General features: G+C 41.5%; 2 protein-coding genes and 1 long non-coding RNA gene across 15 annotated transcripts in view; 2 read left to right on the top strand and 1 right to left on the bottom strand.

The window, feature by feature from the left end:
- The first annotated feature begins 1,427 nt into the window (after positions 1 to 1,427).
- Positions 1,428 to 23,234, top strand: LOC118363858 (cyclic nucleotide-gated cation channel beta-1-like). Of its 12 annotated transcripts, none has more exons than XM_052488710.1 (5): positions 1,428 to 3,358; positions 4,373 to 4,399; positions 18,138 to 18,348; positions 20,431 to 22,194; positions 22,462 to 23,234. In XM_052488710.1, exons 3-5 carry the CDS (start codon positions 18,163 to 18,165, stop codon positions 23,143 to 23,145), a joined length of 2,634 nt encoding a protein of 877 aa, XP_052344670.1. In that variant the 5' UTR covers positions 1,428 to 3,358; positions 4,373 to 4,399; positions 18,138 to 18,162; the 3' UTR covers positions 23,146 to 23,234. The 12 variants fall into 12 exon arrangements, with proteins under 12 accessions (XP_052344670.1, XP_052344671.1, XP_052344668.1 ...); XM_052488711.1 differs by lacking the exon at positions 18,138 to 18,348 and adding an exon at positions 5,099 to 5,309; XM_052488705.1 differs by lacking the exons at positions 1,428 to 3,358; positions 18,138 to 18,348 and adding exons at positions 5,099 to 5,309; positions 7,257 to 7,773 and having other exon boundaries at positions 3,380 to 4,399; positions 20,948 to 22,194.
- Positions 7,961 to 25,793, bottom strand: part of LOC118363862 (uncharacterized) — a 22,651-nt gene continuing 4,818 nt past the window's right edge. The window contains exons 3-4 of one of the 2 annotated variants that reach the window (XR_008087672.1): positions 13,642 to 13,766; positions 7,961 to 8,550 (exon numbers count right to left, since the gene is read on the bottom strand). This is a non-coding gene — a long non-coding RNA (uncharacterized LOC118363862). The remainder of the gene's footprint in view (positions 8,551 to 13,641; positions 13,767 to 25,793) is intronic. The other variant, XR_008087671.1, reaches the window with a different exon arrangement.
- LOC127914031 (uncharacterized) overlaps positions 20,962 to 25,793 on the top strand; it is a 21,836-nt gene continuing 17,004 nt past the window's right edge. The window contains exon 1 of the mRNA XM_052488714.1: positions 20,962 to 21,078. The gene's annotated coding sequence lies outside the window, so the exon portion shown is untranslated. The remainder of the gene's footprint in view (positions 21,079 to 25,793) is intronic.

Genomic DNA, 25,793 nt, shown 5'->3' with positions numbered 1-25,793 from the left:
AAGGGTATGGGTTAGGGAAAATAGTGTTTTGAATGGGACTGAATAGTGTGTCCCCAAAATGTTAATTATACAAGACTGTGTGTGTGTTGTGAAATGATTATAACTGACCATTACATTCCCCAGGTGCTACTGGACGCATGCCGCGCCAAAGGCCGTGACATCATCATCATCACCACGGAGATGGGTGTGAGCGGAGGACCGGTGACGAGGCGCTACCTGAACGTTCTGCCGTCTCCCGATGCATCACCTGTCACCTGCATGTCACCCTCTGACATCATCATCAAGACGGGCTCACCCAACTCACTTGAGGGAGAGAATGTGTTCAATTTCAGAGGATCAGGTTAGAGGGAGGGAGGGGGGAAGGTGTTAAACATCTCAGGAACCTGTCTCATCCTTTCTTATCTCATCCCAGGTAAGAGGGGGAGTGGCGGCAGCAGCAGCAGATTCTCCCCATGTGAGCTGAGTCCAGTGGACCAGTCCTGTGTCACCCCTCCCAGACAGCGACAGTGGTCTGAACCATGGCTAGCTATTCACAATCTGGCTCGACTTAACAAGGTCTACCAAGAGGGAAGGAGGGAAAGGAAGGTAGAGGGAGGAGAGGAAGAACGTAAGGGAGAAAAAGGTTCTCTTCATCACGACTTCAAGAAGGAAATGAGGGAGAAGGCCGGGCTAGAGGAAGAGGTGGGAGATGACAAGGAGAGTCGATCTGTCCATCTCTACCATAAGGAGACATCTTCCGGGGCCTCTTGTTCTCTCCTCTTTCCCACAGAGGAGCACCTTTCCCAGGCAGCCCAGAGCAGACTGTCCCCTGAGAGGAGGCTAGCCCCTGGAGGTTCCACCTTGGATTTATACAGAGAACACCCCAGTACTCAAACTGCTTTACATTGTAGAGGGGGATCTAATGTCATCGGAGGCGATCCAATGACCCGGAAGTGCTCTGTGGACAGACTTCCTCCCTGCTCTCCCTCTCGCTGGCAGGGAGCTCGTAGGAACACCCTCCCTTCCTTGACTCCAGCTCCACCCCTTCTTCACCTGCCTCCCCTATCGTGCTATGAGTCTCACCTACAGGTCCCGCCCCTTGGCCTACCTGTTGCAGGTGTAGTAGGCATGGTGTGTCGGACGCAGGTGCCCTCACCCTCCTCCCCTCTTTCTCTCACTCCGCCCCTTTCTCGCACTCTCTCCTCCTCCCCCGCTCTTCCCATTAAAACAATATTTAGACCGGGCTTTCTGCCCCCTCTACCCCTCTCCTCGTCCTCCTTTGTTCCCCCTCTCCCTCCCTCCAGTGAGAGGCCACCTCGACGTCACTCTATCCAGCTGGAGCCGCTGAGAGGAGAGGAGGAGGAGGAGAGGAGGAGGAATAGAGGAAGAACAGAGGAGATAAGAGGGAGAGGAGGAAAGGAGGAGCGGGAGTGAGACCCTATGTTAGCTGTTGTGGTGTGATATGTGTAGTTACTTGTAATAACCTCTAGAGCATGCTGGACACTTATTTAGTGCTTGCTGACCTGAATGTGTGCTTTCATATCAACAGTCTAAAGCAGTAATCTCCAATCCAAAGAATTAGTTGGAATCATTTGTTTATTAGATATTTCCTATTTATACTGTATGGATATAAAACCCATCCTTTATTCCCTTCTGTTGTAGCCTTTTCCCCACGCTGAAAGTTGTCGCTGAATTTGAGTCTGTCTTGCTTTATGATAGTCACATGTCCCTACCTTTACAAGAAGTTAGTCAGTATTCTGAGTGAGGGCTTTAAAGCAAATGTTAATTTGACTGTGTACTTTATCTACAGGATTGGTGTCCCGTCAACAGGATGGTTGAGCTAACGTAGGCTAATATGATTAGCATGAGGTTGTAAGAAACAAAAACAAATCACAGGACGTATCTGATATTCTTGCTAATCTAACTGCACTGTCCAATTTGCAGTAGCTATATTACAGTGAAGGAATACCATGCTATTTGAGGAGAGTGCACAATTATGAACTTGAAAATGTATGAATTAACCGATTAGGCACATTTGGGCAGTCTTGATAAAACATTTTTAATAGATATGCAATAGTTCATTGGATCACTTTAAAACTTTGCACATACACTGCTGTCATCTAGTGGCCAAAGTCTAAATTGCACCTGGGCTAGAATAATTCATTTTGGCCTTTCTCTTGCATTTCAAAGATGATGGTACAAAAAAAAACGGTTGTTTTTGTCTTTCACCAGATCTAATGTGTTATATTCTCCTACATTAATTTCACATTAACACAAACTTCAAAGTGTTTCCTTTCAAATGGTATCAAGAATAAACATATCCTTGCTTCAGATCCTGAGCTACAGGCAGTTAGATTAGGGTATGTACTAATTTTGGCATTTGATCTCGTAACAGGGGTGGGCAATTCCAATCCATGAGGGCCTGACTGGTGTCACAGTTTTGCCCCCGCTCACACACCTGACTCCAATAATAACCTAATCATGATCTTCAGTTTAGAATGCAATTTGATGAATCAGCTGTGTTTGCTAGGGATGGAGAAAAAGTGTGACATCAATCAGGCCCTCGAGGGCTGGAGTTGCCCACCCTTGCAGAATTCACTCTTCTTTTCCCACTCACGTGTTTGACAACAGCTGATAATTAGCTAAATTGAAGCGCTGTACCAACATGTACAAATGACGGAGTCAATGCAATCGTGCATTAGATGACGCATTCAGAGTACTGCGTTTATGTGCTAACCGGAACGAAGAAACTCGGAAATGTCAGACTTGCTTACTGGTTGTAGTTATATACGTGTCGCATTCAACGAATCAGCAAGTCGGACATTCCAGAGTTTCCTAGTTCCGACTAGCATGTGAACGCTGCATACTTTCACATACTATAAAACATATTTTTTTGCATACTATTTAGTATGCTAATATGGGTATTCTGATACTGCCTCTTTCTCTCACACACTGAGCACGAGCACAGTCATCTCCATTATGACCACAGCTTCCTCTGACCAGCAGAGCACCTGTCCTGTTCCATCTGCACAGAGATCTACGCTGAGCCTGTGTCTCGGAACTGTCTGCCTAGCACACCTTGGAGATGCCTCCGAGACAGCCGGAATGCCGGACACCAGCTCTGGTCAGAGCCAGAAACTTCCAGATCAACAGACTGATCAGGAATGTGGCCTACCAGCTGAAACTGGAGGAAGATCCTAAAAGATAGAGTGCCACAGCCGAGAGAGGAAAACGGCAGAGAAGATGAACGTGGTGAACATGGAGAGGCTCGGAAGACGGACAGTAATCTGATCTCTGGGATCTGCAGAGATGGGAGAGACGACAGAGGACACACATTCCAACCTAGAAGAGAAGAACATAAGGATCTGGAAAAAAAGAGGTAGCCTCAGATGTATGCTACTTCAAGAAGGACATTAATATAATAATAATAATAGGATGAGCAGCAACGAGAAATGTCTCAAACAAACGAGATGTCAGATCATGTCAAAGCCCAGATCAGGGGTGATTTCAAACAAGTTTTTAAACAATGGGACCTGTTGGCAGGTCTAAAGCAACTGTGCTATAGTCAGCTGATATTGATTTCCTTAATTAATAATATATTTAACTACAATGCAAGAATTCAGGGACACCTACTCTTCAATCAAATGTTTCAGGCCTAGATAATTACACATCCAGCACATCTTATTTCTCTACCAGCATGCGAACCGTGAAGATCCCTCAACTGCAGCAGCTCTAGTTGATTTAATTGATCAATGGCTCTGGTCACTTGACCAAAATAAACTTATAGTTGAGCTGCTTCTTGATTTTAGTGCAACATTTGACCTTGTTGATCATATGGCTAATAGCTGAGGCCATTGAAGAGAGATGTTTTCTTGAAACCTCATTTCTTGGAACTGTGATACTGAGGTGGCATAGACTATGGAAGACTTGTTTTAGTGTAGTAAGGTAGCCTACAGCATGTATTTAATTAATAATGATGAGGATGATGAAAAAAATGGACATTAGTGGTAGACTGAGATCAAACAAAGAACCTAAGTAAACCTGGATGAGTTGTGAAATCTAAAACATATTGACTTTGAATTAGGCAAAACACCTGTATTATGGTCAACCATTTGATAAGAGGTAGAGCATTTTATTTTAATAAAAAACGTGGTTACATGGATTCAATGTAAATATTACATATGACTGTGCTCAACAGATTTTTAGAAAGTGAATTGTTCCAGCATTTGATTACACATGAGAGCTTCTGTGGGTAGTCATAGCAATGGGGCCTTCATTGTGACATCACAAGATTCTGATTCTGGGAGGTTAGCTGTTGCACAGACAAACAGAACAGTGCAAAGAGACTGATTCAACTGACCACTGACAGATTATTCATGTCCTATTTCATTAGGAAGAGAACACGCTGCTTACTTGAGAGGTAGGTTGTAATATAACTTACTGTTTAACTATGTTTCTGAAGAATAACTACTTTTTAAATTACTTGTGTACTAACATGACCCTTTAAGTAGGCCTGACATGCAATCATTACATTTACATTTAAGTCATTTAGCAGACGCTCTTATCCAGAGCGACTTACAAGTGAAACTATTGACGAGAGACAGTTTGCTTGAATCCATTTTTTTGTGAGAAAATTGTTTATCCTGACAACTGAGATGGCATGTTACAGTTGTTGTAGTCAGCCAGCCTAATGGCAAATACATTCTATTGATGAAAGAAAACCGCATCTCTGTGATAATCCCCAACATGCATTGTAATCGATTATCTCTATAAATATGTACCTCTTTAAATTCAGTTGCACTCAGAGGCACTCAAAGAGAAGACTGGTGTGATTCAAATAGATGAAACTGTACAACAAGTTAGGCACATGATGGATATAGAGTCACTTTCTTCCCCAAAAACCTTTTTGAATGATATTATATAAGTGATTAGTGTGGTTTGTGAGAACCAGGGCCAATATGGAGTGGCGTTACATGAGGGGGTTGAATAAGGCTCAATAGTAAGGTACAGAGAGAGCCTGAAGTTAATTAATTGTAAGTAAACGGGAAGAAACGTGTAAAGAGATGTATTATTCTTTGGTTAGCAACACCCACTTACCACAACGTTATGTATTTTCCAGACTTATTGTTAGCTAGGAGGAAGACATGGACGGTTCAACGCTGACACAGAGGAGGGCTGAGTGTCAGTTGAAGGAAAGGGAGATCCAGACAGACTACATGATGGAGCTGGGAGCCAGGTTGGCTCTGGTGAGACAGATCCAGAGGGAGCAGGAGAAGGAGATGAAGAGGATTTGGTTTGAGACGAGGAAAATGCCAAGCCTGATTGAGGAGGTAACAAGACCAACTTTGACAAAGTCAACTAGAGTTCTGTTGAACAATATTGATTAAATCAAATATATGTCAATATACGGGCAAAATGTGCCATATGCCATGGAATGTAAGCTAACAGTATTTTGTCTGATAACTTTTCTTGTGTTGTATCGTGTATGTCTCTCTTTGAGTATTGTTATGTACACAGTCCTCAGTTCTTATGGTTGCCTTGTCTTGAAATTGTTTTAATTAAGAAGACCAAGCGATCTCTCGTAGACCTTCATATCAGGATTATGTAGTTGTCCCACCTAGCTACCTTAAGTTGAATGCACTAAGTGTAAATCGTTCATGACAAAAGCATCAGCTAAATGTCTAAAATGACAAATGTAATGCTGGGTGTAGTGCATGTATTTTTACACTTAGTTGACCTGTTAGCGAGAAGACCCAGGGTTGGTACAGACTGGTGCAGAGCATCTGAGAGGACACTAGATCTATACAAAAAGGGAAAGTATTCAGACACCTTCACTTATTCCACCTGTTGTTACTTTACATCCTCATTCTAAAATGGATTAAATAAAATAAAGATTCTCAGCAATCTACACACAAAACCCCATAATTACAAAGTGAGCAAACTGTTTTACATTTTTTGTTGCTTATGTATTAAACTACCTTATTTACATCAGTATTCAGACCCCTTGCCATGAGTCTCAAATGAGCTCAGATGCATCCTGTTTCCAAATTGATCGTCCTTGAGATGTTTCTTCAACTTGATTGGACATGTGGTAAATTAAATAGATAGGACATGATTTGGAAAGGCACACACCTGTCTATATAAGGTCCCACAGTTGACAGTGCATGTCAGAGCAAACACAAAACCATGAGGTCGAAGGAATTGTCCGTAGAAATCCGAGACAGAGAGGTGACCAAGAACCTGATGGTGACTCTGACAGAGCTCAAGAGTTCCTCTGTGGAGATAGGAGAACCTTCCAGAAGGACAACCATCTCTGCAGCACATCACCAATCAGGCCTTTATGGTAGAGTGGACAGATGGAAGACACTCCTCAGTAAAATGCACATGACAGCCCGCTTGGTGTTTTCCAAAAGGCACCTAAATACTCTCAGACCATGAGAAACAAGATGCTCTGGTCTGATGAAACCAAGATTGAACTCTTTGGCCTGATTGCCAAGCGTCACGCCTGGAGGAAATCTGGCACCTTCGGCACGGTGGTGGCAGCATCATGCTGTGGGGATGTTTTTCAGCGGCATGGACTAGGAGACTCGTCAGGATCGAGGCAAAGATGAACGGAACACAGAGAGTTCCTTGATGAAAATCTGCTCCAATCCCGATCAGGACCTCAGACTGGGGGAGAGCGGTCACCTTACAACAGAACAACGAACCTAAGCACAAAGCCAAGACAACGCAGGAGTGACCTCGGGACAAGTCTCTGAATGTCCTTGCGTGGCCCAGTCAGAGCCCAGACTTGAACCGGATCGAACATCTCTGGAGAGACCTGAAAATAGCTGTGCCGCAACTCTCCCCATCCAACCTAGCAGAGCTGGAGAGGATCTGTAGAAAAGAATAGGAGAAACTCACCAAACACAAGTATGCCAAGTTTGTAGCGTTAAAACTCAATAATATTCTATCCTGTAATCGCTGCCAAAGGTGCTTCAACAACGTACTGAATACTCATGTACATTTCCAATTTTATTTAATTGTAATGAAATTGGAACGATTCTGGTTTTGCTTTGTCAATATGGGGTATTGTGTGTAGATTGATGAGCGAAAAAAATGATTTAATCAATTTTTTAATAAGGCTGTGAGGTAACAAAATGCGGAAGAAGTGAAGGGGTCTGAATACTTTCTGAAGGCACTGTATATGTGATGTATAAGTAAATAGTGTTCACTCATAAAGAATGTATGTACTGAATGTGATCACTTTCATTACGTCTGTTTCTTTTCTCCTGTAGAATGTGAGAGATGTGACCAACCGTCCACTCACTGAGTTCATTGCTCCTTGTATTGACTCCCTCCCACCACTGGCTTTCACCAATCGGAGGCCTATACCAACCATGTTACATCCCCCCTCTCCATTGGCCATACGCACTCAGGATGCACAGCGGTTCATTATATTTTCCTACTTTGTCCCTGCTGAGTGCCCAGTTTCCACAGAGGCCACTGCAGATGTATCTGCTGGTAAAAGAGAGGACTTGTCGACAGATACACATCTATCCTCAATGCTGCATCAATACCTGCCACACTTCTTTAACTATGACTCCATTCCACCACAGCAGACAGTAGAGGGAACCACTGAGGACTCAGATGCTCCAGTGGCAATATCTAATATCAAGGAAGAGGACAGATTCTATCCGTTCTCCCTCCCACCACTGGCTCAGCGGTTCATTGGCAATTCATTCAATGTCCCGGAAACATCCCAGCCTGCTGTTTCAGCCACGGAGTGCCGAGTTGCCACAGTGGACACTGCAGGTACAGCAACTGTCAAGAGAGAGAACCGATGGGCAGCTGGAATTCTTCCTTCAGTGCTGCCTCCATGCCTGGCATGCATCCATGACAAGGACCACAAGCAACCAGATCAGAAAGGGAGGGGCACTACTGAGGAGGTGGATATCTGCCCTCATGCTCACCAGCTGGTCCCAGATGCTAAATTAACTCTGGCAACCTGCAATGAGCTGCCCACCCCTCTGACCTGCGTGGTCACTAAGATGCCTGTTAGAGTTGGAGCCTCCATATGCAGGTCAGAGGATGAGGAACCCAGGCCCTGGATCCTGGAAGAGGAAAAGGTAGGTGTCCTATTTCACACTAAAACTTCACAGGGATGGTGGTCAGTTCTATTTCAATTCAAAGCGTTGAAGAGAATTGGAACCTTAGTCTTTTGATCGGAATTGAAATGGAATTGACCCCAACCCTGCTGCTCTTTGCTCACAGTATAAAACATCACCCCTCACTCGGGTTAATTGGCCATCATTGTATGTTAATCACTCAATTGTGTATTGAATTTGCCACATTGGAACAATATTACATCTAGAGTCAATGTCTTCCTGTTAGGATTATTGGATAGGCATTGAAATTGAGAGTGAAGAGAGGAGCGTCACTGAGGAGGTGAGCCCGAGGGAGGGATTGAAGAGTGAGGAGGATTGTGCCCATTCCAAGTGCTCCAATGGGACGGTTTCATCAGAGAGAGCAGAGACCATCCTGGGAAGAGTGGGCTTTCTGCTCATGAACCACATGCAGAAAATCCCGTTCCTGAAGATGGAGGAAAAAGAGAAAAATAAGAAACTGAATAAGAAGTTGAAAGATGAAGAGAAAGAGAGAAAGGAGATGAAACACAAGGAGGAGGAGCAAAAAAAGAGGGAGAAGAAAGAGATGAAGGAGAGAGAGAAAGAGCAGAAGAAAGTCATGAAGGCTGAGAAAAAGAGAGAGAAGTTTGAACAGAAAAAGAGAGAGAAGGAAAGAAAAGAGAAGGAAAAGGCAGAGAAAAAGAGGTTAGAGGGGCTGATGAAGATACATAATGACATGATGAAAGACAGGATTAAGAAAGAGAAGAAGTGTTCTGAGGAGCTGAAAAAGAGAGAGAAAGCTCAAGCTGCATTCTTGGAGATGGAGAGAAAGATTCAAGAAAAGGAGGAGAAGAAGAGAGAAAAGATGAGGAGAGAGGAGAGGAAGAGACTGGAGAAGAAGAGGAAGAGGGAGCCAGCTGGAGGTGGAACTGAGACGGTGATAGAAGAGCAGGGAAGGGATGAAAGCTTGAAGATGGATGAGTAGACTGGGTAATAGAGAGTAGGGAGGGAGAGATATTGTATTTTTGCATGCAATGAAAAAGAAAGCATTTAAAAATAAAATTTAAAATGTTAACTGTTGATTTTTGTTAAGGCATACTGTACAACACTGTATAAACACAAAATGTTTACTTTTCACAAATCTGGGGAGTGTTTAATGATGAGGAGTTGAGGAAGAAGAGGGGGGAGTTGGAGGGTGGAGAGGAATATGATACAGAGGAATTTGATAGAAGGAATATGATATTTTCTTTTATTTAACTCAGCAAGTCAGTTCAGAACAAATTCTTATTTACAATGACGGCCTACCAAAAGGCAAAAGGCCTCCTGCGGGGATGGGTCTGGGATTAAAAATAAATAAATTAACTTAAAACATAGGACAAAACACATATCACAACAAGTGAGACAACACAACACTTTAACCTCTTTCAGCTAGGGGGCACTATTTTTATGTTTGGAGAAAGAACGTTCCCAAAGTAAACTGCCTATTTCTCAGGACCAGATGCTAGAATATGCATATAATTGACAGATTAGGATAGAAAACACTCTAAAGTTTCCAAAACTGTCGAAATATTGTCTGTGAGTATAACAGAACTGATATTGCAAGCGAAAACCTGAGAAAAATAAAACCAGGAAGTGGCCTCTATTTTGAAAGCTCCATGTTCCATAGCCTGCCTTAGCTTCATTTAAAGGGATATCAACCAGATTCCCTTTCCTAATCGCTTCCTCAAGGTGTCAGTCTTTAGACATAGTTTCAGGCTTTTATTTTGAAAAATGAGCGAGCAAGATAACATCGCGTAGTGGATAGCTGGGTGTTCGCATGAGTTTTGCTTGCGCAACAGAGTGGTGCAGCCATTGACTCTCCCTCTCCTACTGAAAAAGAGAGAGTGCCGGTTGATATATTATCGATTCTATACTTTAAAATCAACCTGAGGATTGATTATAAAAAACGTTTGACATGTTTCTATGGACATTACGGATACTATTTGGAATTTGTCTGCATTGTTGTGACCGCTCGAGCCTGTGGATTTCTGAACACAACGCGCCAAACAAACAGAGGTATTTTGGATATAAAAATAATCTTTCTGGAACAAAAGGAACATTTATTGTGTAACTGGGAGTCTCGTGAGTGAAAACATCCGAAGATCAAAGGTAAGCGATTAATTTTATTGCTTTTCTAATTTTCGTGACCAAGCTGCTAGGTGTCCATAATGTTTTGTCTAGTGATCGATAAACTTACACAAACGCTTGGATTGCTTTCGCTGTAAAGCATATTTTCAAAATCTGACACAACAGATGGATTAACAAAAAGCTAAGCTGTGTTTTGCTATATTGCACTTGTGATTTCATGAATATAAATATTTTTAGTAATATTATTTGAATGTGTCGCTCTGCAATTCAGCGGTTGTTGATGAAAATGATCCTAATGCTAACGGAATGGGTAGCGTCAATTAGTTTTTAACAAGGTAGGCCAGTTGAGAACAAGTTCTCACTTACAACTGCAACATGACCAAGATAAAAAAAAAATCATCATGTGCAAGTAGAGATACTGGGTTATAAAAGAGAAAAATAAATAAATAACAATATGGGGATGAGGTAGTTGGGTGTGCTATTTACAGATGAGCCAGTGGTTTTGGCAACGAATATGTAGTGAGGGCCAGCCGACGAGAGCATACAGGTCGCAGAGGTGGGTATTATATGGGGCTTTGGTGACAAAACGGATGGCACTGTGATAGACTACATCCAATTTGCTGAAAAGAGTGTTGGAGGCAATTTTGTAAATCACATCGCCGAAGTCAAGGTAGCATGAGTGAAGGAGGCCTTGTTGCGAAATAGGAAGCCGATTCTAGATTTAATTTTGGATTAGAGATGCTTAATGTGAGTCTGGAAGGAGAGTTTAGGTTTGATAACACAGTGTCCAAAGAAGGGCCAGATGTATACAGAATAGAGGTCGACCGATTATGATTTTTCAACACCGATACCGATTATTGGAGGACCAAAAAAGCCGATACCGACTAATCTGCCAATTTTTTCTTCATTTTTTGAAATAATGACAATTACAACAATACTGAATGAACACTTATTTTAACTTAATATAATACATCAATAAAATCAATTTAGCCTCAAGTAAATAATGAAACATGTTCAATTTGGTTTAAATAATGCAAAAACAAAGTGTTGGCAAAGAAAGTAAAAGTGCAATATGTGCTATGTAAGAAAGCTAAAGTTTCAGTTCCTTGCTCAGAACATGAGAACATATGGAAGCTGGTGGTTCCTTTTAACATGAGTCGTATATATTCCCAGGTAAGACGTTTTAGGGTGTAGTTATTATAGGAATTATAAGACTATTTCCCTCTATACCACTTGTATTTCATTAACCTTTGACTATTGGATGTTCTTATAGGCACTTTAGTATTGCCAGTGTAACAGTATAGCTTCCATCCCTCTCCTCGCTCATCCCTGGGCTCAAACCAGCAACACAACGACAACAGCCACCATCGAAGCAGCGTTACCCATGCAGAGCAAGGGGATCAACTACTAGAAGGCTCAGAGCGAGTGACGTTTGAAACACTATTACCGCGCGCTAACTAGCTAGCCATTTCACTTCGGTTACACCAGCCTCATCTCGGAAGTTGATAGGCTTGAAGTCATAAACAGCGCAATGCTTGACGCACAACGAAGAGCTGCTGGCAAAACGCAAAGAAAGCTTGTTTGAATTAATGTTTATGCGCCTGCTTCTGCCTACCACCGCTCAGTAAGATACTTAGATACTTGTATGCTTGTATGCTCAGTCAGATTATATGCAACGCAGGACACGCTAGATAATATCTAGTAATATCATCAACCATGTGTAGTTAACTAGTGATTATGATTGATTGTCTTTTATAAGTTAAGTTTAATGCTAGCTAGCAACTTACCTTGGCTTACTGCATTCGCGTAACAGGCAGTCTCCTTGTGGAGTGCAACGAGAGAGAGGCAGGTCGTTATTGGGTTAACTGTAAGGTTGCAAGATTGGATCCCCCGAGCAGACAAGGTGAAAATCTGGAGTTCTGCCCCTGAACGAGGCAGTTCCTAGGCCGTCATTGAAAATAAGAATGTGTTCTTAACTGACTTGCCTAGTTAAATAAAGGTTTTAAATAAAGATATATATATATATTTATATATCAAAATAAAAATAACTTTTAATTTATTTTTTAATAATCGGCAAATCAGCGCCCAAAAATACCGATTTCTGATTTTCTGCTACCCAATCTTGGGACAGTCTCTGCCCAACGAGAGAACTAAGACGACAACATAGCATGGCAGCAACACATGACAACACAATATGACAACAACATGGTAGCAACACAACATGGCAGCAGCACAATATGGTAGCAGCACAAAACAGGGTACAAACATTGTTGGGCAGGGACAACAGCACAAAGGGCAAGAAGGAAGAGACAACAATACATCACGCAAAGCAGCCATAGAGGAAATATGATAGAGGAATATGATAGAGGGAATTTGACAGAGGGGAATTTGAAAGAGAGTAAAATGATAGAGGGGAATATGATATAAGGGAATATAATACACAGAATATGATAGAGGGGAATATGATATAGTTTATAATACAGGGGAATATGATAGACAGGGAAATTATGGAGAGGAAAAAGATAGCGGGAAATATGATATAGGGGAATATAAAACACAGAATATGATAGAGAGGAATATGATAGAGGGGAATTTGAAAGAGAGTAAAATGATAGAGGGGAATATGATATAGGGGAATATAATACACAGAATATGATAGAGAGGAATATGATGGAGAGAAATGATAGCGGAGAAAATTATTGAGGGGAATATGATGGAGGGGAATGTGATATAGGGGAATATAATACACAGAATATGATAGAGAGGAATATGATGGAGAGGAAAATGATAGCGGAGAAAATTATTGAGGGGAATATGATGGAGGGGAATGTGATATAGGGGAATATAATACACAGAATATGAGAGGGGAATATGATATATATTATTATAATACAGGTTAATATGTTAGAGAGAATATAATAGAGAGGAATATGATAGGGGGAATATGACAGCGGAAATATGATCAGTGGCGATTTGAGCTTGTAAATCTTGGTGGGGAAATAAAAAAATGTGTGGGATGAATGCCAACAAAGCCACTATACTACACAACAAGCATTTCGCTACACTCACATTAACATCTGCTAACCATGTGTATGTGACAAATAAAATTGGATTTGATTTGATAAACAATATATTAATTGCCCAATAACGTGACAAACAGTGCCCACAAACTGTTATAGCCTACATAAAGCTGTCCAACATAAAGCTGTCCCAACAGCAGAGTCCCAACACCTTACCACTGCTACACCTGGCTATCAGCTAGAGCCTTGTCTGGCAGGGAAATAGTTCCTTCATCCAGTGAGGCACATGGGCTACTAGCAGCTTACTACACAACATACACTTAGTATTCATTTCTTAGCTACAGTATACATTTCTCCCTGCCTAATTAAATCAATTATGAAGAATCATACAAAACATTTTTATACTCAACTTGTGCTGTGCTTACTTGAGCAGGAAGATGGTGCGGCGGTCCTTCGTGGGTAAATTTTGTCATCAAACTTTGTCATCAAGGTCTGGCATTCTCTGGATTCATGGTGCTTTCAAGACAACTGGGAACTAAAAAAAAAAGCTTGAATCATGATTACGTCAGTGATCTTCAGGTCGTAGCTCTCCAAATTTACAATTCCGAGCTGGATGAAAAATGAAAACGTATTTTCCAAGTCGTAGCTCCTTTTTCCCGAGTTACCAGTTGTCTTGAACTTACTAAACTTACTTGATGTCAGCTTTGCACACTTGGCATTCTCTCAACCATCTTCAGCTGGAATGCCTTTCCCAAGCCATCTCACTTGGGATGAGGTCGGGTGATTGTGGAGGCTGGATCATCTGATGCAGAACTCCATCACTCTCCTTCTTGTTCAAATATCCCTTACACAGCCTGGTGGTGTGTTGGGTCATTGTCCTGTTGAAAACAAATGATTAGTTCCACTAAGCGCAAACCAGATGGGATGGCGGATCACTGCAGAATGCTGTGGTAGCCATGCTGGTTAAGTGTGCTTGAATTCTAAATAGATCACAGACAGTGTCACCAACAAAACAACCCCACATCATCACACCTCATCCTCCATGATTCACGCTGGGAACTACATATGCGGAGATCATCCGTTCACCTACTCTGCATCTCACAAAGACACGGAGGTTGGAACCAAAATCTCAGATTTGGACTGATCAGACCAAAGGACAGATTTCCACCAGTCTAATGTCTATTGCTTGTGTTTCTTGGCCCAAGCAAGTCTCTTTTTATTATTGGTGTCCTTTAGTAGTGATCTCTTTGCAGAATTTTGACCATGAAGGTCTGATTCACGCAGTCCTCATGAGAGCCAGTTTCATCATATCGCTTGATGCTTCTTGCGACTGCACTTGAAGAAACTTTCAACGTCTTTCAACGTCTTGTCTTAAGGTAATGATGGACTGTTTCTCTTTGCTATTTGAGCTGTTCTTGCCATAATATGGACTTGTTAATTTTCTCCAAATAGGGCTATCTTCTGTATACTACCCCTACCTTGTCACAACACAATTGATTGACTCAAACGCATTAAGAAGGAAAAACATTCCACAAATTAACTTTTAACATGGCACACCTGTTAATTAAAATGCATTCCAGATGACTCCCTCATGAAGCTGGTTAAGAGAATGCCAAGAGTGTGCAAAGCTGTCATCAAGGCAAAGGGTGGCTCCATGGAAGAATCTCAAATATAAAATGTATTTTGTAGCACTTTTTTGCTTACTACATGATTCCATATGTGTTATTTCATAGTGTTGATGTCTTCACTATTCTGCCCTCCCAAGCAAAAAGGCAGTAACTGCTCATTTGGTCAAAAATGAGTTAATGTCATTTTTGTTACATTAAATGCATGCTTAATCACGTGGACAAGTATCCTGCCTCTATTGTATTGTGTTTTGGAGAAAAAGGGGGTATAAGCAGTAACTGCAAAAAGTTACTGTGAAACCAAGGTAAATGGCAGTAACTGAACTTAATGCCTTTTAGTTTGGTTTCAACCTGCCCTTGGCTGCAGTTACTGAGTTTTACCTTTGTATCATATCATTTTATTCTGATAGTGATGCAATCGAACCTGCATGACACTGACTGACACCTACACACACATACATTGCTAATCTCGGGATACAACACCATGGAACAGCATTCCCGGGGGTTAAATGATGGTTGAACTTGCTCTGAAACGCTGACATCCAGATACTGGTAAGAACTAGCCCGCTAAGTAGATCTGACATCAAAATGAATTCGCTAGCTAGCAAGCTAACCATAGACTATCAATGCTACCTGCTCTCATAAGAGATCTGCAATTGATACGAACGTCAATCTGTTAGTCATATAATGAATTATATTCTGACATTTCATCTGATGGTTTCTTTGAATCAGTACACCATACACACGATTTCTAGCCAGTGACAGCCACCTAGCTAAAACTGACGTGCCCCTTCCAAAATGTCAAAACCTACCTAGCTAGCATTAGCATGAAGCAATAGATTTGTGCTACATGTTCCCATAAGAGACGATCAGCAGTTTATACTAGCTTTAATCTATTTTACCTAGAATTAATATAATCCCTATAGTTGTATTCTGACATTCAATGGGTTATTTGAATCCATAACGTTACACCACACACGATCTCTAGCCAGTTGACGGTCAGTTGGACGTGCACCCCATACTGAACTGTCAAAAGCCACCCACACTCGTTTTCCGGATGAGCGCACACACAGCATTGCTCGATAATTAATAATGTAATGACCTGACTAGATCATAAATGAACAATTGTCCAGACAGAGGCTTGAGTTTACGAATTGACGGTTTATTACACCAACTTTACACAGGCTACTGTTTGGGCCGTAGCACACGCCAAATAGATGACAGATGAGCGCACACACAGCATTGCTAGATCATTAATAATATATCTACTCACATTGTTCAGGGTTTCTGGTTTCTGGTTTTCTATTATATTTCTATTATATTCCACTATTGCGTGACTGTCCTGGTCAGGAAAGTTAAAATTTCAAATTGTATCCATCACCTTTAATGGTGGCATATGTAATTAGTACAACAAGCTTTGACATACCAAACGTGTGCTCAATGTGCCATCATTAATGAACGCGGAAAAAACGGTTTTGCATGACTTCCACCAATCCCCGTGGTGTAGATGATTAGTCTCTATGCGGATCAAAGTTGCCATGTGAGGGTGTATTAGGACAGTACAACCACGTCAACACTAGATCCTATTCCTGTCAATGTCCATCCATGCAATTTTTTTGTATTTGTAAAGAAAAATTAAAATGTAAGAGCCTTTTTGGAGCAGGTATGAAATTAATAGATGAACTGAGTTATGACAGTGAAAATGATTATGATAATGTTTGCACAAGATAAAATCAACATTAATTATATCCTATATTATAGAATAACTGAAAAGGATTGTGATCATATGTTTGAAAATGTCAGTATTAATTATTATCATCCATGACAGAATAGAATCATTAGGATGCAGGTCCCTGATTATTTGCTCTGTTTATTTCACTTGAGTTTGAGGACCACATTCCAACAAAGATTCCTGATCTACCCCCTTTAACTGAAGTCACAGTATCAACACTATCTGAAGAAATAGAGAACCAGTGGGTGGTCTCTGACAGGTAATCATTTAATGTAATTCAAACCATTTCAGTGCTGCATTTCACATTTATTCCTATAACAAGACATGGGCTACTTGTCAAACAGTATGTAATGTGACAGATGCAGAACCTACATCTCTATGTAAATGCAACTGGTATCTTAGTGGAAGACACACAAAGGATGCAGTTTCAACTTTGTTACACTGTCAGTAATTACACTGCTCTTGAGTCTGATTGGTTAGATCAACTGGAAAGACATGGATAAAAACATTTCAAACAAGTTTTTAAACAATGGGACCTGTTGGCAGGTCTAAAACTACTGTTCTATAGTCAGCTGATATTGATTTCCTTAATAATAAATTGAACTACAATGCAAGAATTCAGGGACACCTACTCTTCAATCAAATGTTTCAGGCCTCGATAATTACACATCCAGCACATCTTATTTCTCTACCAGCATGCGAACCGTGAAGATCCCTCAACTGCAACAGCTCTAGTTGTTTTAACCGATCAATGGATCAGGTCACTTGACCAAAATAAACTTATGGTTGAGCTGCTTCTTGATTTTAGTGCAACATTTGACCTTGTTGATCATATGGCTAATAGCTGAGGCCATTGAGGAGAGATGTTTTCTTGAACACTCACTGAGGTGTCACAGTCTACAGAAGACCTGTTTTACTCTATGTAGTAAGGCAACCTATATATTTTATTAATGATGAAGATTTTGATGAGCAACACTGACATTAGTGGAAGGCTAAGGTCAAACAAATAACCTAAGTAAATCTGGATACAAGTTGTGAAATCTAAAACATATTACATTTGAAATAGGCAAAACACCTGTACTATGAATGGTCAACAATTTGATAAGAGGTAGAGCATTTTATTTTAATAAAACATTTGGTTACATGGATTCAATGTAAATATTACATAAGACTGTGCTCAACAGATTTTAAAAAAGTGAATTGTTCCAGCATTTGATTACACATGAGAGCTTCTGTGGGTAGTCATAGCAATGGGGCCTTCATTGTGACATCACAAGATTCTGATTCTGGGAGGTTAGCTGTTGCACAGACAAACAGAACAGTGCAAAGAGATTGATTCAACTAACCACTGACAGATTATTCATGTCCTATTTCATTAGCAAGAGAACACGCTGCTTACTTGAGAGGTAGGTTGTACTATAACTTACTGTTTAACTATGTTTCTGAAGAATAACTACTTTTTAAATGACTTGTGTACAAACATCGTAAAGAGATGTATTATTCTTTGGTTAGCAACACACCACTTACTACAACGTTATGTATTTTCCAGACTTATTGTTAGCTAGGAGGAAGACATGGACGGTTCAACGCTGACACAGAGGAGGGCTGAGTGTCAGTTGAAGGAAAGGGAGATCCAGACAGACTACATGATGGAGCTGGGAGCCAGGTTGGCTCTGGTGAGGCAGATCCAGAGGGAGCAGGAGAAGGAGATGAAGAGGATTTGGTTTGAGACGAGGAAAATGCCAAGCCTGATTGAGGAGGTAACAAGACCAACTTTGACAAAGTCGACTAGAGTTCTGTTGAACAATATTGATTAAATCAAATATATGTCAATATACGGGCAAAATGTGCCATATGCCATTGAATGTAAGCTAACAGTATTTTGTCTGATAACTTTTCTTGTGTTGTATTCTGTATGTCTCTGAGTATTGTTGTGTACACAGTCCTCAGTTCATATGGTTGCCTTGTCTTTTAAAAAAATTAAATAACTAGACCAAGCGATCTCTCATAGACCTTCAAATCAGAATAATGTAGTTGTCCTACCTAGCTACCTTAAGTTGAATGCACTAACTGTAAATCGTTCTGGACAAAAGCATCTGCTAAATGTCTAAAATATCAAATGTAATGCTGGGTGTAGTGCATGTATTTTTACACTTAGTTGACCCGTTAGCTAGAAGACCCAGGGTTGGTACAGACTGGTGCAGAGCATCTGAGAGGACACTAGATATATACAGTGCCTTCGGGAAAGTATTCAGACACCTTCACTTATTCCACCTGTTGTTACTTAACATCCTCATTCTAAAATGGATTAAATCAAATTAAAATTCTCAGCAATTTACACACAAAACCCCAAAATTACAAAGTGAGCAAACTGTTTTACATTTTTTGTTGCTTATGTATTAAACTTAAAAACAGAAATACCTTATTTACATAAGTATTGCCATGAGTCTCGAAATTGAGCTCAGGTGCATCCTGTTTCCATTGATCGTCCTTGAGATGTTTCTTCAACTTGATTGGACATGTGGAAAGGCACACACCTGTCTATATAAGGTCCCACAGTTGACAGTGCATGTCAGAGCAAACACAAAACCATGAAGTCGAAGGAATTGTCCATAGAGTTCCGAGACAGGATTGTGTCGAGAAACAGATCTAGGGAAGAGTACCAAAAAATCTATGCGGAATTGAAGGTCCCCAAGAACACAGTGGCCTCCATCATTCTTAAATAAAAAAGGTTTGGAACCACCAAGACTCTTCCTAGAGTTGGCCGCATTGCCAAGCTGAGCATTCGGAGAAGGGCCTTGGTCAGAGAGGTGACCAAGAACCCGATGGTGACTCTGACAGAGCTCAAGAGTTCCTCTGTGGAGATAAGAGAACCTTCCAGAAGGACATCCATCTCTGCAGCACATCACCAATCAGGCCTTTATGGTAGAGTGGACAGATGGAAGCCACTCCTCAGTAAAAGGCACATGACAGCCCGCTTGGTATTTTCCAAAAGGCACCTAAATACTCTCAGACCATAAGAAACAAGATGCTCTGGTCTGATGAAACCAATATTGAACTCTTTGGCCTAATTGCCAAAAGTCACGTCTGGAGGAAATCTGGCAGCATGGTGGCAGCATCATGATGTTTTTCAGGGGCATGGACTAGGAGACTAGTCAGGATCAAGGCAAAGATGAACGGAACACAGAGAGTTCCTTGATGAAAATCTGCTCCAATCCCGCTCAGGACCTCAGACTGGGGGAGAGGGGTCACCTTACAACAGAACAACGAACCTAAGCACAAAGCCAAGACAACGCAGGAGTGACCTCGGGACAAGTCTCTGAATGTCCTTGCGTGGCCCAGCCAGAGCCCAGACTTGAACCGGATCGAACATCTCTGGAGAGACCTGAAAATAGCTGTGCCGCAACTCTTCCCATCCAACCAAACAGAGCTGGAGAGGATCTGTAGAAAAGAATAGGAGAAACTCCCCAAACACAAGTATGCCAAGTTTGTAGCAAAAAACCCAAACACATTCTATGCTGTAATCGCTGCCAAAGGTGCTTCAACAACGTACTGAATACTCATGTACATTTCCAATTTTATTTAAGTGTAATGAATTTGGAACAATTCTGATTTTGCGTTGTCAATATGGGGTATTGTGTGTAGATTAATGAGCTAAAAAAAGTATTTAATCAATTTTAGAATAAGGCTGTGAGGTAACAAAATGTGGAAAATGTGAAGGGGTCTGAATACTTTTCTGAAGGCACTGTATATGTGATGTATAAGTAAATAGTGTTCACTCATAAAGTATGTATGTACTGAATGTGATCACTTTCATCACGTCTGTTTCTTTTCTCCTGCAGAATGTGAGAGATGTGACCAACCGTCCACTCACTGAGTTCATGGCTCCCTGTATTGACTCCCTCCCACCACTGGCTTTCACCAATCGGAGGCCTATACCAACCATGTTACATCCCCCCTCTCCATTGGCCATACGCACTCAGGATACACAGCGGTTCATTGTATTTTCCTACTTTGTCCCTGCTGAGTGCCCAGTTTCCACAGAGGCCACTGCAGATGTATCTGCTGGTAAAAGAGAGGACTTGTCGACAGATACACATCTATCCTCAATGCTGCATCGATACCTGCCACACTTCTTTAACGATGACTCCATTCCACCACAGCAGACAGTAGAAGGAACCACTGAGGACTCAGATGCTCCAGTGGCAATATCTAATATCAAGGAAGAGGACAGATTCTATCCGTTCTCCCTCCCACCACTGGCTCAGCGGCTCATTGGCAATTCATTCAATGTCCCGGAAACCTCCCAGCCTGCTGTTTCAGCCACGGAGTGCCGAGTTACCACAGTGGACACTGCAGGTACAGCAACTGTCAAGAGAGAGAACCGATGGGCAGCTAGAATTCTTCCTTCAGTGCTGCCTCCATGCCTGCCACCAGTAGTTGACAATGACTTCATGCCTCTAGAGCACACAGTAGAGGATGCCTATGAGGTCTCATTTGCTACAGAGGCCACTTCAGGCAGAGCTACTGTTGATGGAGTGGACAGATCAGCAGCTAAATGCCCTGTCCCAATGCTGCCTCCAGGTCTGCCACGTGTCTTTGAAATTGACTACAAACTGCCAGGGGCGGCAGTAGAGGGAACCAACAAGTGTCCAGTTGCCAGTGAAACAACCAATGATGTGTTCACTCACCTCAAAGAGGACATGGCAGCTGATCAAAGCCCTCCTGACCCTGCAGCACTGCCTCCAAGCTCGCCATGTATCTGTGACTCTGACCACAAACTGACCAAGGAGGAAAAAGAGGATGTACCCGAGTTCTCCCTTGCCACAGAGATCACTGTAGGCACATCCATTGTCCAGGGAGAGGACCTGGATAAAAGCCCTGCTCCAAGGCTGCCTCCAAGCTTGTCACACGTTTTGGACAATGACCATAAGCAGCCAGAGGAGACGATAGAGGGCGTCACTGAGTGCTCAGAGGCATCAGTTGCTCATAGAGAGGATCCATCTGCAGCTACAGGTCTTCCCTCAGTGCTGCCTTCAAGCCTGCAACTTGTCTTTGACAATGACTACAAACTGCCAGAGGAGGCAGTAGAGGGCACCTGCAAGTGTCCAGTTGCCAGTGAAGCAGCCGCTTCCGTGTCTACTGTCCTCCAAGAGGAGTTTTTGGCTGATGAAAGTCCTCTTGCACCCACAGCACTGTCTCTAAGGCTGCCCTGCACCCACAACATTGACCACAAACAGCCAGAGGAGACAGTTGAGAACACCACACAGTGCTCAGTTGACATAGAGGAAAGTGCAGTTGCATCCACTGTCAAGAGAGAGGAAATGATGGGTGATAAAAGCCCTGTCCATGCACTTCCTCCAAGCCTGGCATGCATCCATGACAAGGACCACAAGCAACCAGATCAGAAAGGGAGGGGCACTACTGAGGAGGTGGATATCTGCCCTCATGCTCACCAGCTGGTCCCAGATGCTAAATTAACTCTGGCAACCTGCAATGAGCTGCCCACCCCTCTGACCTGCGTGGTCACTAAGATGCCTGTTAGAGTTGGAGCCTCCATATGCAGGTCAGAGGAACCCAGGCCCTGGATCCTGGAAGAGGAAAAGGTAGGTGTCCTATTTCACACTAAAACTTCACAGGGATGGTGGTCAGTTCCATTTCAATTCAAAGCGTTGAAGAGAATTGGAACCTTAGAGTCTTTTGATCGGAATTGAAATGGAATTGACCCCAACCCTGCTGCTCTTTGCTCACAGTATAAAACATCACCCCTCACTCGGGTTAATTGGCCATCATTGTATGTTAATCACTCAATTGTGTATTGAATTTGCCACATTGGAACAATATTACATCTAGAGTCAATGTCTTCCTGTTAGGATTATTGGATAGGCATTGAAATTGAGAGTGAAGAGAGGAGCGTCACTGAGGAGGTGAGCCCGAGGGAGGGATTGAAGAGTGAGGCGGATTGTGCCCATTCCAAGTGCTCCAATGGGACGGTTTCATCAGAGAGAGCAGAGGCCATCCTGGGAAGAGTGGGCTTTCTGCTCATGAACCACATGCAGAAAATCCCGTTCCTGAAGATGGAGGAAAAAGAGAAAAATAAGAAACTGAATAAGAAGTTGAAAGATAAAGAGAGAAAGGAGATGAAACACAAGGAGGAGGAGCAAAAAAAGAGGGAGAAGAAAGAGATGAAGGAGAGAGAGAAAGAGCAGAAGAAAGTCATGAAGGCTGAGAAAAAGAGGGAGAAGGAAAGAAAAGAGAAGGAAAAGGCAGAGAAAAAGAGGTTAGAGGGGCTGATGAAGATACATAATGACATGATGAAAGACAGGATTAAGAAAGAGAAGAAGTGTTCTGAGGAGCTGAAAAAGAGAGAGAAAGCTCAAGCTGCATTCTTGGAGATGGAGAGAAAGATTCAAGAAAAGGAAGAGAAGAGAGAAAAGATGAGGAGAGAGGAGAGGAAGAGACTGGAGAAGAAGAGGAAGAGGGAGCCAGCTGGAGGTGGAACTGAGACGGTGATAGAAGAGCAGGGAAGGGATGAAAGCTTGAAGATGGATGAGTAGACTGGGTAATAGAGAGTAGGGAGGGAGAGATATTGTATTTTTGCATGCAATGAAAAAGAAAGCATTTAAAAATAAAATTAAAAATATTAACTGTTGATTTTTGTTAAGGCATACTGTACAACACTGTATAAACACAAAATGTTTACTTTTCACAAATCTGGGGAGAGTTTAATGATGAGGAGTTGAGGAAGAACAGGGGGGGAGTTGGAGGGTGGAGAGGAATATGATACAGAGGAATTTGATAGAAGGAATATGATATTTTCTTTTATATAACTCAGCAAGTCAGTTCAGAACAAATTCTTATTTACAATGACGGCCTACCAAAAGGCAAAAGGCCTCCTGCGGGGATGGGGGCTGGGATTAAAAATAAATAAATAAACTTAAAACATAGGACAAAACACACATCACGACAAGTGAGACAACACAACACTTTAACCTCTTTCAGCTAGGGGGCACTATTTTTATGTTTGGAAAAAGAACGTTCCCAAAGTAAACGGCCTATTTCTCAGGCCCATATGCTAGAATATGCATATAATTGACAGATTAGGATAGAAAACACTCTAAAGTTTCCAAAACTGTCGAAATATTGTCTGTGAGTATAACATAACTGATATTGCAAGCTAAAACCTGAGGAAAATAAAACCAGGAAGTGGCCTCTATTTTGAAAGCTCCATGTTCCATAGCCTGCCTTAGCTCCAGATTCCCTTTCCTATCGCTTCCTCAAGGTGTCAATAGTCTTTAGACATAGTTTCAGGCATTTATTTTGAAAAATGAGCGAGCAAGATAACATTGCGTAGTGGATAGCTGGGTGTTCGCATGAGTTTTGCTTGCGCAACAGAGTAGTGCAGCCATTGACTCTCCCTCTCCTACTGAAAAAGGGACAGTGCCGGTTGATATATTATCGATTATATACTTTAAAATCAACCTGAGGATTGATTATAAAAAACATTTGACATGTTTCTATGGACATTACGGATACTATTTGGAATTTGTCTGCGTTGTTGTGACCGCTCGAGCCTGTGGATTTCTGAACACAACGCGCCAAACAAACTGAGGTATTTTGGATATAAAAATAATCTTTATGGAACAAAAGGAACATTTATTGTGTAACTGGGAGTCTCGTGAGTGAAAACATCCGAAGATCATCAAAGGTAAGCGATTCATTTTATTGCTTTTCTAATTTTCGTGACCAAGCTGCTAGGTGTCCATAATGTTTTGTCTAGTGATCGATAAACTTACACAAACGCTTGGATTGCTTTCGCTGTAAAGCATATTTTCAAAATCTGACACGACAGGTGGATTAACAAAAAGCTAAGCTGTGTTTTGCTATATTGCACTTGTGATTTCATGAATATAAATATTTGTAGTAATATTATTTGAATGTGGCGCTCTGCAATTCAGCGGTTGTTGATGAAAATGATCCTAATGCTAACGGAATGGGTAGCGTCAATTAGTTAACAAGGTAGGCCAGTTGAGAACAAGTTCTCACTTACAACTGCAACCTGACCAAGATAAAACAAATCAGTGCGACAAAAACAACAGAGTTACACATGGGTTAAACAAACGTACAGTTAATAGCAAAATAGAAAAAATCTATGTGCAGTTTGTGCAAACGTAATAATATTAATGAGGTAAGGCAAAAAATAGGCCATAGAGGCGAAATAACTACAAATTATCATTAATACTGGAGTGATAGATGTGCAGAGGATCATGTGCAAGTAGAGATACTGGGGTACAAAAGAGAAAAATAAATAAATAACAATATGGGGATGAGGTAGTTGGGTGTGCTATTTACAGATGAGCCAGTGGTTTTGGAAACGAATATGTAGTGAGGGCCAGCCGACGAGAGCATACAGGTCGCAGAGGTGGGTATTATATGGGGCTTTGGTGACAAAACGGATGGCACTGTGATAGACTACATCCAATTTGCTGAAAAGAGTGTTGGAGGCAATTTTGTAAATCACATCGCCGAAGTCAAGGTAGCATGAGTGAAGGAGGCCTTGTTGCGAAATAGGAAGCCGATTCTAGATTTAATTTTGGATTAGAGATGCTTAATGTGAGTGGGGAAGGAGAGTTTAGGTTTGATAACACAGTGTCCAAAGAAGGGCCAGATGTATACAGAATAGAGGTCGACCGATTATGATTTTTCAACACCAATACCGATAACGTTTATTGGAGGACCAAAAAAGCCGATACCGATTAAATCGGCCAATTTTTATTTTATTTTTTGAAATAATGACAATTACAACAATACTGAATGAACACTTATTTTAACTTAATATAATACATCAATAAAATCAATTTAGCCTCAAGTAAATAATGAAACATGTTCAATTTGGTGTAAATAATGCAAAAACAAAGTGTTGGCGAAGAAAGTAAAAGTGCAATATGTGCTATGTAAGAAAGCTAAAGTTTCAGTTCCTTGCTCAGAACATGAGAACATATGAAAGCTGGTGGGTTCCTTTTAACATGAGTCTTCAATATTCCCAGGTAAGACGTTTTAGGATGTAGTTATTATAGGAATTATAGGACTATTTCCCTCTATACCATTTGTATTTCATTAACCTTTGACTATTGGATGTTCTTATAGGCACTTTAGTATTGCCAGTGTAACAGTATAGCTTCCATCCCTCTCCTCGCTCCTCCAT

Source organism: Oncorhynchus keta, chromosome 30 (assembly GCF_023373465.1).
Source record: "Oncorhynchus keta strain PuntledgeMale-10-30-2019 chromosome 30, Oket_V2, whole genome shotgun sequence".
Lineage (NCBI taxonomy): Eukaryota > Metazoa > Chordata > Actinopteri > Salmoniformes > Salmonidae > Oncorhynchus > Oncorhynchus keta.
This window is presented reverse-complemented; position numbering and strand designations above follow the sequence as displayed.